Genomic DNA, 17822 nt, shown 5'->3' with positions numbered 1-17822 from the left:
CGCGACATTTAACGCGGGTGAACGTGGAGGAAACCCTGCTCCCGCGTTATTTTCCACACTTTTTTTACGATTATCCCTCCTTCTCCGTAGTCCTTCAAACCGCCACGCTGTCTATGCAAAGGAGGCTGCTTTGTACCTTGAGATCACTCGCGAAGTCAACTTATTATTAGCAATCATCAGTTTCTTTCAACTGAAAATGTAGGACAGTGCAAGAAGACAATATCGAGTGCTGTTAAAAACGTTGAGTTATTAACCGGGAATAATTATCTAGGATGTTTTTGTATTGTCAGCGGCAAAAAGTATAAATTGTAAAATGGATATTATTTTTGTTAGCATATATATATATTTTTTTAAATAACTATCCATCGAAAACCGACCACAAAAAAGCGTTATATTAAGCACAATAAATTCTTTATTTTTTGGAAATACTGTTATAATACATTATATAATGTGCTTATTTAATTTAATATTTGTTTGGTTTTTGTTACTTTTTCAGAAAATTGTCAGTAAATCGTCCATGTTCTTAAATATCAGGAATAGAACAAAAAACAATCAGTAATGTACAATATGTTATTAATAATAGTGATTTTAATCGAGATATAAAAACGTTCAAAGTGATTGTCTATGTAAAAAAAGTGACTATTCCCGGATTAAAATGAATAAATGAATATATTTTTATATTATTAAGGTTGAATATGATTTATACACGTTAAGTTAATATTTGGGTTAAGTTAAACATTTCTCGAGAAATTCATACATTCGCAGATCGTGGTGTTCTCACGATTACGGGCGCGGATGAACGTAATCGTGCGATTATTCGCGGATCGCTTTTTAGATCGCGCGTACCACGTCGCGAACGATTATTCGGTTAGATTGTTACGGCAAAGAAACGCTCGAGAGTTTCAACAATAGGAACCTTGGGTAAATTCTCCTCTACGATGTCTTCACGGTGTGCTATTTTGTACTTTCAGGGTCGCCACAAGCGAAATGCAACCTTTCCCGGTGGACAGACGACGATTCTGCAAGTTACACCGACGATTCGAAGTGAGTATATCTGCTGCTTGCATACTATGCAAATTTTATAGTGTGTATAATGTGCGTAGACATTTCCACGCTGATGGTTAACACGACGGTGTAATCACTACCTCGTTTAGCCATTTCGCGGTATCGCATATAGCTAGACGGAGGTCTTTACGCAAACAACTTGACATAACAAGGGATAACGTGCGACATTTCAGTCGGCGTGGTAAATATCATGCATGAGACACGTGTGACAGAAATGAATACAAATAACAGGAAGACAACTGGGGCGAGGGAGAAGGCAAATCGCTCTTCTGCACAATGTGCAACTATTATTATACCGCTGCCACCTCGTTATCCTCGGTTTCGAGAACGAAGTTCTCGTTATCTCCCTAATTGAATTGCACTTATTTCAATTATTCACGACGAAAATTACAGCGATTAGCTCGAGTTGTGTCGCGTATCATTTAACAATAAGACGATGATCCTGTAATGTCACTGAAAATAAATCTTTTTGTACACCAAAAAATGTCATTTGCAATAAGAAAGGTGATTACTCAATTTACTTTCTTTCTTTTAAGTACTTTACTTAATTTTAACAAAGAATATTTTCCTAATAAAAAATAACCTTAAAATGTATTTATTACAAATTTTAGTAAAACATTACGTACTCAAAACAAGAATTTGTTTTCTTTTGAAGAGTATTATATAAAATATTGAAGAAGCGATTTCATATAATAACAAACAAATCTAATTTGTTTTAATTTAATAATCCTGATTGAAGTGTTAAGATTAATGGGACTCAAAATATATCTTGAATAAGTTTGATGTTTATGTTTGATGTACTTATGAGTTGCGCCAGTTAGGGATATAAACTTTTAAAATACAAGTAATAATTATTTGCAAACAGTATGTATTTTTCTGTGTTTTTAAATTGACTATAGTTTTTGAGTTTAACATTACTGTTTTCTAAAGAAGGATCGCTTGTATTACTTGATACTATTTATAGAGATCTTGCATTCCGTTGTCTGTTTTATTCGCTCGTCTGAGCTTTTACAAAAGGTGGCAATGAATTTGATCGCCAGGTAACACGCCAAATCCACCGCGACCGCGCTTCAATAGCTGCCGATCGGAGCCGCGTAGCGGCGCATGGATTCCAGAAACCGGTGGCGGAACGTCGGATCTGTGCTCCTCCGTATTCTCGTCCACGCCGTCTTTGGTGACGACCAGCGTTGTCACTGCCACCAGTAACAACGTGTTGACCAACGGCAACACGGAGAACGCCTCCGAGATCAGGAACAGTCTGTCGCCGTTGCGTGCTCTCGAGAATGGTTCCACTGGAAGTTATCTAACCACTGTGACGTCAACCACATCATCGTTGAATGGCAATGTCTGCAGCACGATCTACTCGACATCCTCGACGCCCGTCTCGACGGTGACGACGACGGCGACGAGCAGCATTGTTTCGTTGGCCGATAAGCCGCCGATGATCCCCAACGACGGCACGAGATCGACGAGCTATCGGGATCAACCCGCTAGTAGCGCGTCACCGCCGACCCGGGACAAGCTTCGCGCCGAAGACAAGGCCAGGCGTAGGATGAATCAGCAGGGCGAGCGGACCAGCGGCATCATCGGCGACACGACCGGCCCAGCCTCTGGCGAGAAACTAGGTCGGTATATTAAATGAGGCACAATCTCTCCCTATTGACGTGGCGACTCCTACGGATGATATTGTCATCTATACTTTGACATCTCCTTGACTCTGATTACATAGGGCATCTGCCTGATATCTTTATGGTATCTGGCTTATATCTTGGAGAATAAGATTTTCTGTTGTCTGTTCGCATTATGTACACTGAGAAAAGTTATTAAATCTTAATACATCTCTGTTTGAATAGTATTATATAAATATTTACTCATTAAGAAAATGATAGTTAAATCCATAATGGTTTTGTATTAGATAAATATATATTTACATTTAGCAGACATTTACTTAGAACTATTTAAACAAATATTTATAAAAATTGAGAATTTTAATCGAACCAATATTTGATAAATGAACATTCAATAAATTTAATGTTAAATCATATCTATTTTGAGTTCTTTAATTAATAGTCGCTCCTGCTCTTTAATTTAATTAAATAAGTTAAATAATTTAACTTAAAAAATGTATTAAAATAGATTCAAATTAAATTTATTATTTACTAAAGATATATTAATATGATTATTTACTCTGAAACAGAAATGTATCGATTTATGTTTTGATATACATGGAAGTTTTAACAAAATATTGTTAAGATTCTGATTGTGATAAGAAGTAACTATTTTATTTGGGATGATTAATACTTTGTCAGCGATAATTAAAATTAGAAAAAATATGTAGACAAAAACAATTTTAAAAATGTAATTTTATTTCGAAATACGTGTGAAAGTCACATTAGAAGTCATAATTCTCAAGAAGTTCGTCTCACCTTGTCATGATTCACGTTGAAAGTTTTTCTTGCTCTTAATAGATGAATAAAACTAGTTTATATACGGATGGAAACTAGGACGTTGCGTTTTACATTCTCAATGACGATGATTTGCAGCCCTCGGAAGAAACGACTGATATATTATAGTTGGAGCTGACCTATTTTTATTCAATATAATTGATGCTGCAAACGTAGCAGTTAGTGTGAAAACGTTGCTGGGAAAGCTGTATCATTAAAACTAAATTTTCTTTAGAAGAGAAAAATCTTATATAATTAATTTTAATAATTTTATATAATTAATATTGTCAGGGCTATTATAATAACAAATGCATTCCAATATTCGTGATTTGAGAATTATGGCGATTTTCATGTTGAACGTGAAAAATCGGTATCGTTATTTTTTGGTTTTATAACTTATAGGACTTTCTACATCAGGCTCTTGTTCATACGTTTGTCTTTATAGCCCTCGGGAGAGTATCAGGATCCGATTGTACCCGGCGTTACACGTTGCGTAATTGCGTACGCGCAATCACGAAGGAAATCTATACGGCTGTTCGGCCGTGCTGCACCGCGCTGCGCCGCGCGATCCGTAGATTTCATTTAGATTGACGCCAAACGAACGATGGGATACTTTAGAAACTACCTTGCGAAAAATCGGAACGCAGGCACGCGAAATCCGTCGAACGATCTCACTAACGATTTCCAACGAACGCGGATTATTGAAACTGTCTGTCTTATCGGAGCGTTGAAATCACTCACGAGATTTAAGCCGCAGATCGCCGATTAGCTTTGGTTAGTTTAATCGTACCTGACGAAAGATTCCAACGTAGAAATTATTCATGAGAAATTTGCGATTTATCAGCAAAACTGTAATTCAATGTAAATTATCTTTGGTTCACCAAGAATGCATGGTTTCAAATTATTTATCAATTTCCATTAAACTGTAATTCTTTCAGAAAGAAATTTGTATTTAGCATTGTTTATTACTAATTTCGTTTCCTACAGAGTTTAAGTAGCTTAATGTTCGACCGATTTATGTATTTTATTATTGTAATCTATACCCTCCGTCTACAATATTTTTATTTTTTCTGTCTGTTATTTCGTCTTTTAGTTCAGCCAAATTCTTTTTTAAGCTTTCAAAAAAATTCAGAGTTTTTCTCAACATTTCTATTACATTACCAAATCATTTTTGAACTCAAATGTTGAAATCTTTATCTAATAAAAATTGAAGTTTTGTTTAAAAAAAGAGGGTGAAATTTCGGTTGTGTCTAACTTTTTAAAGATCAAGATTGCAGACAGAGGGTTAATAATTTGATTTTTATCTTCTAAATGAAATGTAACCTTTTTTTTTATGGCGAGAGGTAATCATTAATATAATGATGACGTGGTTGATTTCGACATACCGCTAAGATAAACGAGAAATATGTAAAACGCGCATGCAGTCTTTTGCTTCTCTCACTTTTGATATTGCATTGGCTAGAAAGTTATTAATTAGTCGGCAGTTAATTAATACGGAGTGGTCGTTTACCTGTGCCAACGAGCGGCCATCTCGGGCAGACGGTGCTTAAGTAGAAAAGAAATTAATTAGTTAACTCGGCAACGTGGCGATGCGACGTAGCGAAACGAATATTTGATAACTACGAACGCAGGAAGCTAACTTAACGGTTTCGTCTCGTGCGGTGGTCTCTTGAATTCTCCTCACGGGCATTCTAAATATTATAATTATAACTATACTATCTCGGAGTACGCCATTAAGCTCGTGAACAGATTAAAATTATAGAGAATGATTAAATATATGAACAGATAAAATTTGTTAATATTACGTATATATTATGATATGTTGCATGATGTAGAAGTAAAAAAATATAGCAAAACAATTGTATGTTGTATAGACGATGACGCGTGCCGAAGAATATTTTTGGAGCACGAGCGGGAAAGAGAGGGAAAGTTACGAGATATTGCAGCTTCATTAACACAGCCACGAGTGAGAAGAATCAAACCAAGAACTTCAGAGCCAACTAGAGATGTCGTGGATGCGGTCAATGCAGCTCATCAGGATAAACTTGTATGTTACATAATGGAGAGATAAATTACTATTAATTAATTGCATCTTGTATCTGCAAAATAATAATTATAAACTATTTTTTAAAAAGTACGTATTTATTAAATATTTTATGGGAGTATGTCTAATCATTTTGTTTAACATGTAATTAAGATTTTGTGAGATGTGTATGTATATGAAAGTATGACTTTCTATGGAGAATGAATATTGATGCTCATTTTAATCTTGCTTAAAAATAAGATACATTACGATACACGTTTCACGTATAGATCAGAGGCGATCCCGATGGCTGCGGTCTAGATATTTCCGGCATCAGGTATTCACCCACTTCCGAATTGAGAGTCGATCTGCCGGCAGAAGACTTACTGAATATCAAGAAAGGTTGGCTGATGAAGCAAGGCTTGAATAAGGTATGTCTCGCATATTCAGCAATGAGGAGAGCTATTTAAAACTTGAGAGTTGCTTAGAAACTTGTGCACATCTTAGTTAAATTATATTTATTTAAAAAATTTTGTTTTATCTAGGAATGGAACAAACATTGGTTTGTTCTGAGGGGTTGCGGATTGATGTATTATAGAGATCCTTGTGCAGAGGACAAGGGCATCATGGACGGCGTTATAGACCTCAATACTGTAACCGCGGTCACGTCGCTTCAGGTCGCACGAAATTATGGATTTCAAACTGTCGTGAGTAATCATAATTACGATATCGCGTTTGCGTGAGTGAGGAGCGTTCGTGTTTCTCGGAAAGTACTTAACCGCTTTTGCAAAACAATCTGCTTAATTATGCAATAACATTTTTTTATGTTAAATTAAAATCTAGTGACTTTATGATCTAGCGTGACCTACATTTTATTGAAAAAGTTTAAAGCAAAGAGAGAAAATTGAATATATTAATTTTAAAAACTTGAGACAATTTATTTTAAACTCAGAAAAATTAGATTTCCGCGCATATATTAATTTTCTACAAAAAAAATTTTTGTACGAAAATAATTAAAAGATGGAAATAGCCAAAAAAAGTATTAAAAAATTGTACAAATTCAATTTAAGCAACGGATTACCTTTTCACTTAAGCTTGATGGATGGACGTTTGTTTAAATTAGATGATTGGAATTAACTTCCGCATTTAGAATGGGAGCGTCCAAGAGGATAAATACTAACTCAATTTCACGGTAGAATAAATCGGGAGCTTCTTATTCACGCCATTGATTGTTGGCAACGGTCACATTTCTCGCTCGAGACGAAACCTATGCGGTTGCATGACATTTCTTTCACGCTCATATCATTTGTGCGACGTATACTAACTACTTTAACTTACACAGGCCTGGGATGACAGAGGTAGCACGGTGCTGTCCGCGGTGACAGCCGGCATTAGGTCCAGTTGGATGTCGGCCATCAGAAGAGCAGCCAATTTACCTGATCCTGACAGCAACGTGGATTCTCTTACCGTTTGCCCAGATACTCAACAAGAGACGAATCCGCAGTCGCCTACTACGTGAGTATAATAACGCAATCGTTTAATTATTACACAATTTTTTACATTACAAAATAATAGTGTTTTGTGTTAAATAATATTATAACATATTTAAAGAGTTTACGCTTAAAATAGTTATACGTATAAATTGGAGCAAATATTTTTACAAGAGAAATTTTTAGAAAAAAGATAATTTATTATACATATATTTTTGAAGTTAAGAACGCATACAAATATTGTTATAGATCCATTACGGATCGTGAAAGAGACTCCGTCGTTCCATCGACATCCATCACGCCTAGATCGGTTCTGTTCTCGTCTGACGAAGAGTATAGAACCGCTTCCGAGGGTGGTCGAAGAGAATCTGGCGACTGGTCGGAGATGCCGGTATCGCCACCACTTGTGAGAAACGGTGATTGGCCTATGGCGCTGAAAGGTTCCGGCTGGTCGGATTCAACAAACCACGAGTGGTCGGAGTTACCACCGTCGCCGCCATTAACGAGAACCGCACTGTCCAGGGTGAAAGCTCGATCTAGATCGAGTTCCAGATCGAGAGTTTACAAGAGAAGCCGAAGCTCGCCCCCAAGTTCGCGGAGAAGTACCCTAGACAGTGTAAGATCCGAAGATCTGATGATGGCTTGCTGCGAACTAGGCGAAGACGAGGAGCAGAACAATGGCCACTTGCAGAGTAACAGCTGTCTCTCGAGTACCAACGACAGTCCTCTTATTGTCGAGCTTTTGGAGAATCAAGTGTCGCTGCTGCGCGATCAGCTGGATCAGAATCAGTCTCATCCGAGTACGTTACTAGTCATTGTCGAACGTCAGGAGAATGAAATTGAGAGCTTGAAGTCGCAGCTGAATGCAACACGAACCGACATTGCCAATGCGGAAAAGGAGTTATCTAGGCTTCGACAACAGAAAGCAGAGGCGTCTATCAGGGAGAAACAAGTGGAAGAATTGTTGAATACGATACAGAGGACGGAACAGCAGAGAAATAAAGATCTTGACGACTTAGAGAAGATGAAAAAGGTGTACAACAGGGAGAAAGAGGTCTTGGAATGTAAATTACTTGAAACAGAGGCTATCCTGAGAGAGACGACAGAGAGATGCGAAATGCTTACGAACGAATTAACATCGAGTCACCGATCTGTCGAACATCTACAGGTGGAAACAGCAGCTCTTAGCGACAGATTATCACAAGGTACGTACTGCTCATTGATAAAATATACGATTTTATATTTTAATAAGTTTTGAATAATGTTTGATTGATAATATATATTATTCTTTAAATTAGGTATCGAGGAAAATGAACGACTTTATAATAGAGTAAGAGAATTGGAGGAAAAGAATGGACTTTCTGCTTCGAGAGAACGTGGGAGAAGCTTTGATTCGCTGAGCGATTTGACCAATATTGAATTGGATTTAGATTTGACTGCATTGGACAAGGAAAGGTAAATGCGCGTTGTAAGATATAAGGAGTATAGCGCGTAAGTAATAATCACGTATACAATGTGATATTTTTGTTGTAGAGTTTTGGAGGAATATGACGAGTTGCGAAGCCGTTTTGAGAAGGCTGTTATGGAAATTCGAGCCATGAGGAAGGAACTGCGAGAAGCTCATACTACACAAGATGTTTTGGAGTTAGAAATCTTTGCCCATAAGCAGGACGCAGCTAACGTCTGCGAGACAAATCAAGCACAGGTGCAATTAATGGCGGCGAGAATCCAAGATCTGACCAATAAGTTAGCCGCCAGTGAAAAACAAATTAGAACTCTAAAGCAAAAGTTAACGAAAGCTGAGAGCAGAGATAAGAGAAGATCACTTTCTCTCAAAGGAAGAGAATCTTTCCAGATCTCTCAGGAGGTAGAGGACAAACTATTGGATCTAGAAAACAAGATATGCGCTATAGAGAGAGGCAAGAGCGTTAGTGCTCCTGTTTCGACTGGCAGTAGCTCGAAAGAATCCAGTCCTAATCCGAAAAAAGAAAAAAGAAGAGAAAGTAAAAATCTGGATCGGGCTAGATTGCGAAGAAAGTCCTTAGATAGCGCGACAAGTTCTGAACCAATGAAAGTGTTAATTAGACTAAGTACTCTAGAAACGAAAGTTGCGAGCGTTGCTGAGACCATGGTCAGTGACGCGGAAAAAGACTCCAGCGAATGCAGCGAAATCAGTGGGTCCTCCGAAGTATCATTGGAAGTCCTGGCAAGGCTGAAGAAACTGGAGAGAGTAGTATTAAAATCGAAACGACGATTAGAGAAATGTCTCGGCTCGACGCAAGCGGAGGATAAAGCCGAGAAGTGTTTGCGCGAGGTGAATGAAATATTGGACTCGTGCTTAGAATGTAAGAAAAATCAGGCTAGCGCTCAAATCACCGAGTCAGTAGGGGTAGTGGTATCTAGGTTAGAAACTATACTTAAGGACAAATTGAGCGAACTCACAAAGAGACGGCAATTGCTGGCGCAGGAAGGTCAGCTGGATGAGAGGGAAAAGATGAGACTCGTCGCCGAGAGAATAGCCTTCGAGTCCGTGATCCTGCGGCAGATAAAGTGCGCGTTGAATCGCACGACAGATAGAAGCGCCGTTTTAAGTGAATTGGTCGAAACTAGTCAGCTTGCCTCAAGCTTAAAGCGTAAGATTCACGGAACTAAGCCCAAAACGTACCAAAAAACGAGTTACATTCAGTATCTCACTAAAGTGTTAGCGAATAAGTTAGTACTGATAGGACCCTCCTCTGTATCAACGGAAATGCCGAAGGAGATTAGTGCCGCTCGCAGCGAAAGTCTAAACTTTCTGCTGCAGAAGCAGCGGGAGATCAATGAGATCATGCGGAAGTACAAGGACGCGAAGTTGCGACAGCTCGCGGAATCTCTGGCCGCCGAGACGTTGAGCCTGTCCGAGCAGGAAGATCTTGCGGGTAAGCAGATCAGCGGCTCGAATAAGAAACTACTCGAGGATAGACGTATTCGCGAGGCATGGGCTTTAGCACAGGAGACCGTGAGCAAGGAACTCGTACAGGCCGAAGTGTCTCACGTTATCATGCGTTATGGACAATTGTACGAGCAAAACGTCACTTCGATCACGGACATTTGCCTCAGCTTCGATAACGCAGACAATATTAAGCTAGAATCGTGGGTGGACGCAGCGCAAGCGCGATTGCGTCAAGAAATGGAGGTTTCCATACACGAGCTGTCAGAAGCTTACGAGGACTGTTTGCGTACAATGAAGAAGAACAAGTTAACGACGCACGATTCCAAGCATGAATCCCGCCAGCTGCTCACAGATTACGCCGACGTAATTGCGCACAAAGCTTTAATAGATTCCAGAATCGCCCTCCTTCAGGAAACCACTCGGCAATCCTCTACAGCATTGTCTGGCGAAACTTTCGTATCTAGTCTTATTCGAAATGAAGAGATCCTTTCTTGTCTGGCAAACGACGAGGGATACGATCTTCAAAGCAATCCGATTCTCGACGCGGAGTATAGTTACCTTTATGAGCGATTGACTAAGGAATGCGAAGACAGAATATCTGGAAGGAGAGAGTCAAAAGAGCAGCTTAAGAACATCAGTCAGTCGTTGTTTCACTTGGAAGAGAATCTAGCTGAGCTCAGCAAATGTATAAGAGACAAAACGGGTGTGAAAATCGACAGTATCATATGGTCTAAATCGGCAAGTAGCGTCACGGATTGGTCCAGCGTATGCGAAAAATGCTTACATTTACGAGAACAAATAAGGAAGCTCAGCGATTACATGAATAATACGTCGTGCCAGACATGCAATCAATTACAGGAAACTATTCACAAAATAACTAACGAACACAATCAGGAATTAGAAGCGCTCAAGCGTAATCAGGAGAGAGATTTGATGGATATCAAAGGCGAATTAGACAACCAACGGCAATCTTTGACGACACAATATGAGCAGGAGGCAGCCAGCTTACGTGAGAGAGCCAGAAAACTAGAGCATCGTCTTAACGCGATGGATTCCGAGCATTCGGCTCATGTGAATGAGTTGAGAGCTGCCTATCAGAGATCGATAAGCGCCGAATTGGACACTGATGCTGAGACGCGAAAACGGTACAAAGAGGAGATCAAGCAGCTACGCGCATTATGCGAGAAGGGTTTGTTGGCTATGGAGAACTCGCACAGGCGTATCATTGCCGAGATGGAAGAGAAACATCGACAAGAATTGGAGAATCTCAGGGTGGAGAAAGAACAGGCGCTCTCCGAAGAGACGCAGGCGACTTTAGCTGCGCTGGACGCCATGAGAAAGGCGCACGAACACGAAGTGCAAAAGGAAATCGCTAAATTCAAGCAGGAATTTATCAAGCAGATGCAAGCGCGTGAGGACATTGGCGTGCTACACAAAGAACACGAGTATGCAAGAATTTCAAATTGATGCTAATCGTCAAGTTAAATTGACGTATAGATTAAGTGCACGTTTTTTTTTCTTACAGGGAAGAAATGGAAGAGATTAAGCAAGAAATTCTTTCTCTGTCCGCGAAGTATTCGTCCAAGTGCGTGGAGTCAGCCGCGTTGGAGGAGAAAGTGGGTAATTTGTCCAAGCAACTCACCCAGGCACAACAGCACATCATACAATTGGATGGAAGGAACAAGCAATTGCGAGCTCATCTGCTATTGGAAACGAATGACAGCGGTATCAACGATACTATACAGATTCTAAGAGGTAGAGACAACGAGCTCGCCGAACCGAGGGAAGAAATACATCGACTGCAACAATTCAAGGTATGGCTGTCCTTTGATTATAGAAAGTTTATCATTTAGAAAAGAGTAGATGTGGTTAACAAACATATACACTACTAAATTGATTAACTCTGCTGCAATTACATATTATGGTGTTTCACTTAGTGAGCTTGTCGCGCTTTAATGAAATTTCTGACTGTATCCGTATTTTAATCGCTCACATAAAAATTCATACGCTTTTTATTAACGACCACCTCATCATTTTACACGTTCTCGAACTTGTATATTGCCTTGTAAATAATATAATATTAGATCTCCGGCGTGAATGAGTCCGCCTAGTAAGTAAGAGACATTCTACTAACATTGCAGTAATGTTGTAATGCTACTGCAATGTTACTAGAATAATCCAATATGTTTCTTGCTTATACTAGACGACGAATCGTAAATACCATAACTGATGTAATTGTAACTTAGCGGATAGTTCAGCGATTTGATTAGCGTTTAACCCGTCCTTCTCACTCACCCATCAGCCGCATTGACGCATATTTTCGATATTTCACTAACAGCATGGGGACACCCTTCGTGAATCGTCCGGCGTACCGTCGAAAGCCGCTCTGTCGCTAGACTACTCGCCCGCCTATTCGCCACAACGCCTTAGAGATAGTCAAGGTGGCAGCGAGCAGAAATTAACGAGTGAACGGAGTCCGAAAGGAGTGAGCTCCAGCGCGTTGCAAAAACAGTCTCTGTCGGCGGATCGGCCTCAGAGCGCGTTCTCGTACAGACTCGAGCGCGTAAAGTCCGTCTCGTTACCGTACTCGAATAGTCTGGCCAGGCCGGCGAGTAGTACCGGCGTTTCCGGCTCACACGTTGATGGGAAAGAACAGCCGGCGAGTTTAGGGCAAAAGGAGCGTATCGGCAACCTGGGTTCGTCATTGTGGGACAGCTTGAGACCGAGGAGCGGCCTGCCTCATCAGTATCAAGGTACAGAAGAAAGATGAATACGGAGGAAAGGAAGGGAGAAAGAATCCACGGTGATGGAATGTGTTGTCGATTGACAGTGGGAGAGTCTACGGTGCTTTTGTAAAATATTATTATTGCGTAATTGTTAACGTAATTATGGTCTTATTGTCAATGGTATATTGTTTATGATCAGTATGGTTCGAAGATTTTTACTTGAAATGATTTTCCGTATACAACCGAAAATGTTGCATTGTTTTAATATAACACCATAAAGTTGTGAAAAATCGCGAAAATTAGGCGAGGTTTCTGTCTTTGATTATTACTCTTATGGAGGGAGAGTGATACTAGAGTGAGATTAACACGTGCTTTATGGAAATTAACATCGCTTTTAAGATATTAACACTGTTAAAATATTGACTGATATGAAGACTGAACATATTATTTTAGGCGGGCTCTACACAATTAATGTTATTAGTGCAAATATTGTATGAATAACATTAATGTAAACATTAAACAATCAATATTATTATATAACATTACAAACTGTGTAGAGGCCGTTTATTTATTCATGATTATGTAACTGCAATATTTATTGAGTAATGGTTCGTTAACTTTTCTATGAAGAGCTTGTCCTTATTGCATGTGTATATACATATGAATGAGTTTAAGCTTTCTGTTTATATTACGACTACGTTGTTAATTATCGTATGAATTTCCGTAAGAATAATTAAAATTGACGATCTTTTAATCTTAATTATGTGATTTATAAATTAGACTGAGAACTAATGTCGAAAGTGTGCCTACTATTATTTCATATTAATTGCATTGTGCTTGTCTAACGCTGGTTATTTGCTAACATTTATATATGTAAGGGTCCACGATGTGCAATATGCGAATTAACCTTGCCTTACTATGGGTATAACACACTATATGTACGGTATAAATATTTATAAAAATATTAAGTAGCCATGTATCGTATATAATGTACTAGAGATATGTGGAAAACGTACAACGTGGTTGTACGTTGATGTGACAGTGGTTAAATAAAATTATATTTACATATCAGAATTTTTGCAAAGAATTTTATATCTGCATTACTTATCTCAATTTAAAATATATAAAATATATATATCATTTTTGTCACACAGAAATCTAGTCACTGGCACATCTTCAGTTAAGAATATCTTAATATCTAGCTATAGTAATGACGGAATTTGATAGCAGCCTAAAATTAAATTAATTATTTTAAATTAAAATTAATTTTTCTATTATCTTAAGATATCTGAAAAGGAATATTATGTATACATATACATATATTTTTTCTAAATAAGATATATGTTCTATATATCTTTGTATTAATTTTTATTGTAGTTTTTATATAATTACGTATGTACGAGTATATGTACATACATATACAGTTATACGAACATATATACTCTATAGAAAGCGAAAAATCTAAATTAAATAAATCTAGAAGAAAAAGATATAATAAATCTAAAAGGCAGTAACAAATTCCTTCTACAATTTTACGATGATCAAAAGTATTTTAAGTAAAAGCATTACGCGCGACAAGTATCTTCAACGACACATAATTTACAATTTTAATGTTTCTTATTACATTTTCCCGTATTGCGACCAATAATCGATGCTATATCTATGGCATTTATGGATACATATATATGTAATGATGTGCATTGAGCGTAACAAAATTTCGACAACTGTTTGACATGTAAGGTGGCACAACAACAGAGATGCGAGTCGGCGGCGGCACTGGCACCCAGCAGTGGCAGGAGACCAAGCAGAATGAAAAGCAGCAACTCTCGCAGACATACACCCTCCGTGCCAACGCTCGTCACACATCCCGCTTCACCCCGGAACCCTCAGCTCTCTCCGTTGCAGGTCCGTTTGTCTCCTTCGTCATTTTGATGAATGTTATCTAAGCGTATCATTCCGTTCATGTTATCCGCTTTCATGTCTATCGCATTTTATTACAATTTGTATTAATTTTTGTATGCTTGCTTCTCATACTATATGAAAAAATTTATATTTATGATTTTCGTTTGCTTTATATCTTGATATTTTAAGATGATTGTCTTGAGCTTTTATATAATTTATATGGATAATGATACTTGACGTGTTCTGTCATCCGTTTATACATTACAGAGTTGATGAGGTCTCCAGCGGTGAGATGGTCCAGCAGAAGTTGTCGCAGCTTACCTCCAACACCCACACCAAGTTACCATCATCCACTTCACCCTCCTCTACCCGCCGTAGGCATGGTCGCCGAGAGGAAGAAACGTTTTGAGCTTTAAACTTCTTTCTTTTATTTTACTGATTAATAATTAAATAGTACGTATTCGTACACAGAAATGGTCGAAGCGAATGCATTTGGCGTATTTAAAATTATTTGACAAACAAAATTTATGGTAGTCCGGATAATAAAACACCGGATCATTTATAATATCGAAATAAAAGAAGAAATATCGTTCTGCAATTTCTTCTTTCGGAAACTATAAGACTGAAAATATTTTGATATTGATAGAATGGGATCGTAAAAATAATTTTAAAACGCTCGACGAGAGACACAGGCCATTCGGATAATATCCGCAATTCGTGAATACGAATTACAATTTCATCACTGCCGTACGAGAATTGTGTGAAGCTTGGATGATTTTTGATGGACCAAAGTCGAAATACCGATCGAGCTCGTCGTGAATATTGAACATGTTTATGAAGTAAACATGATTCAATAGCCGAAACGAGTTCCGATTATTAGAAGAGGACGAATTGCGCAATCCCTTCTTCTTCCACGATGTGAAAATTCGTAATGTCAAGAATTCATCGCGGGCCTATCGATCGCGGTAGGTCGTTTTTGACAGAATTTTTCCCGAGAAATTTTTCTAAGCGTATTTAATCACGTCATATCACTTTTGCGGATGGATGTTCTTTGATATCACATTTAGACTTTGATAAGGGGGTTTTTTATCGCTAGCTGCGAGTAGACTTTTTGCTACAATTGACTTTCCGCGAATGTCGCGATTTTGGAATACATATTTCGGGGCATTAATTATCGCAAAACGTAAAACGTGCGAAATTCTTCACGATATTTTGTTTAATGGTGCTAAAAACGAACATGTGTTAATAAAACGCGTATTACGAATCATGTATACAACCGTTGTGAGAGAGCAGCCTATTATAATATAGTATAGAACTGTGTTTTGATGTAAAAATATATAGGACTAAGGATAAATATTTATTGGGTCTCTCCATAATCTTTTAGAAATTTACATCACCTGGGCGTATTCGATGAATGAAAAATTACGCTTTAATTTTTCGTGTTAAACAAATCCTGCTCTACAGTTACTATCAAAAGAAAGAATATTTTTAAGCGTTGAAATACGAATAATTAAATATCTAACATCATTAGATTTTCGTAATTCTGAAGGATTTGTATTTGTTGAGTATATTTCTCAAGTTAAAGAAAGATTCCATTTTACACTGGTTAAATTTGATTCTATACTTGCGTACATCTATCCTCTTCCAGAGGGGATCCCGTTAAGTTTGTTATATTTAAGACACATATTTTATAAATTATGCACTTCTGATTATTACAGAGAAGATATTTCTGACACTAGGTTGGATAAGTGAAAAAGAAAAAAAGAATTACTTTTAGTTTGTTAATCGAGAACGAAGAGATCGTTTTACGCTTGTTTCTCGCTCTTGTTATGTATAGATACTGCACGTAATACAGCAATATGGCATTGCACTGTGTATTATCGCATCTTCTCATTATGTAAATGTTTCTCAGATTGCGATCATTTGATGTTAATACTGTATAGTTTATGACGTTTTATTAAGGATTAATGAAATATAAGACGATTAATTTCTCCCCCTTCATCTCCAATCCTCAATATACCGTGTGTATGGATTGTTTATATATTATTATTGTATTTTATATTATAAAATATTATTACTGCGATTATATTATTGCGATTCGTTCCAGTGATTCGCTCGATATTAAAACGATACAAGATATTAAAACTTTTCGATTGTCCCTTATGTAGAATAATTACTCAGGATTGTTTAACATTTATAATATATTACGATTATGCTATTGTATTTGTATGATAATTTATATATAACACGTTTGAAATAAAATATAGTAACCATGAATATTTCGAACTGCATTGTTACTCTAATTGTTTTGTACTATCTGCGAACGTATTTACATGTTCTAAATTTGACAGTCTATTTTTCTGAAATATTGAATCTTTTTTTACATGTAAATTTAATCAAGAGAGGCGTATCTTTAGACACATTAGATTTGAAACACATAATTGAAGAATATCTTTTTTAAGTAATGTTTTTTTAATTATTAGTTGTATTTAATTGTTAATGGTAAGTACATATTATGTTTTTGCTAGAGATTTGACAATAGATTATTTTAACGTGTTGATGTATATACTATATTTATGAGACAAACTGCTATATTAAATTTTAAATATTAAATTAAATATTAAATTAAATTAAAGATATTTTATATATGCGCAACGATTTCTATAAAAGAAATCGTTTATATTTTAATGTTATTGAAGCTTTGACTTTCTGCACGAGATTTAATGCTAAAAGTTATGAAATAGTATCTATATACATATAAAATAGAAAAGCTCTATCTATCGATGTTTGGTTGTATGGACAATTTTTGAAAAATATCTTTATATGTTATGTTCTAAGAACGTTTATTAATAATTTATGAATAGGATTCAACAATAAAAAGTTTTGGAAATTATATTTTTATAGATCATTTTTATTTAATAATATATTTACATACATATTACCAAATTGATAATCTTTCTTTATGACTTTGGTAAAAGACAGTAACAAGATTAAATATTTTTGCATAATTTATAATCAAAGATAAAAATATCTCTATAAATCGTTGAAAGAATAAGATGATGAGCGTACGATATCGACATGATAGTTAGAAATGAGGTAGGTAGATACTCAAAAGAACTCAATCATCTAAATTCTAATTTGTACAGAAACTTGACTCATACATATATTTTTTGCTTTTTAGTGAATTATTTAAAATATTTAGCAAGCTAAGTAACAAAATAAGTAACTATAATAAAATAT

General features: G+C 36.9%; 1 protein-coding gene across 1 annotated transcript in view; it reads left to right on the top strand.

Annotated features, from left to right (window-relative positions):
* Positions 1 to 15924, top strand: part of osp (myosin phosphatase Rho interacting protein outspread) — a 226003-nt gene extending 210079 nt beyond the window's left edge. The window contains exons 5-17 of the mRNA XM_018539787.1: positions 972 to 1044; positions 2106 to 2690; positions 5384 to 5556; positions 5823 to 5963; positions 6078 to 6239; positions 6875 to 7047; positions 7272 to 8227; positions 8321 to 8477; positions 8556 to 11399; positions 11480 to 11768; positions 12293 to 12707; positions 14421 to 14585; positions 14850 to 15924. Coding sequence (XP_018395289.1) covers positions 972 to 1044; positions 2106 to 2690; positions 5384 to 5556; positions 5823 to 5963; positions 6078 to 6239; positions 6875 to 7047; positions 7272 to 8227; positions 8321 to 8477; positions 8556 to 11399; positions 11480 to 11768; positions 12293 to 12707; positions 14421 to 14585; positions 14850 to 14998 — 6282 coding nt within the window. The 3' untranslated portion in view covers positions 14999 to 15924. The remainder of the gene's footprint in view (positions 1 to 971; positions 1045 to 2105; positions 2691 to 5383; positions 5557 to 5822; positions 5964 to 6077; positions 6240 to 6874; positions 7048 to 7271; positions 8228 to 8320; positions 8478 to 8555; positions 11400 to 11479; positions 11769 to 12292; positions 12708 to 14420; positions 14586 to 14849) is intronic.
* The last annotated feature ends 1898 nt before the right edge of the window (positions 15925 to 17822 follow it).

The sequence above is a fragment of the Cyphomyrmex costatus genome, unplaced genomic scaffold (assembly GCF_001594065.2).
Source record: "Cyphomyrmex costatus isolate MS0001 unplaced genomic scaffold, Ccosl1.0 scaffold222, whole genome shotgun sequence".
Classification (NCBI taxonomy): Eukaryota; Metazoa; Arthropoda; class Insecta; order Hymenoptera; family Formicidae; genus Cyphomyrmex; species Cyphomyrmex costatus.
The sequence above is the reverse complement of the archived record's forward strand: the minus strand, read 5'-3'. Positions and strand labels throughout refer to the sequence as shown.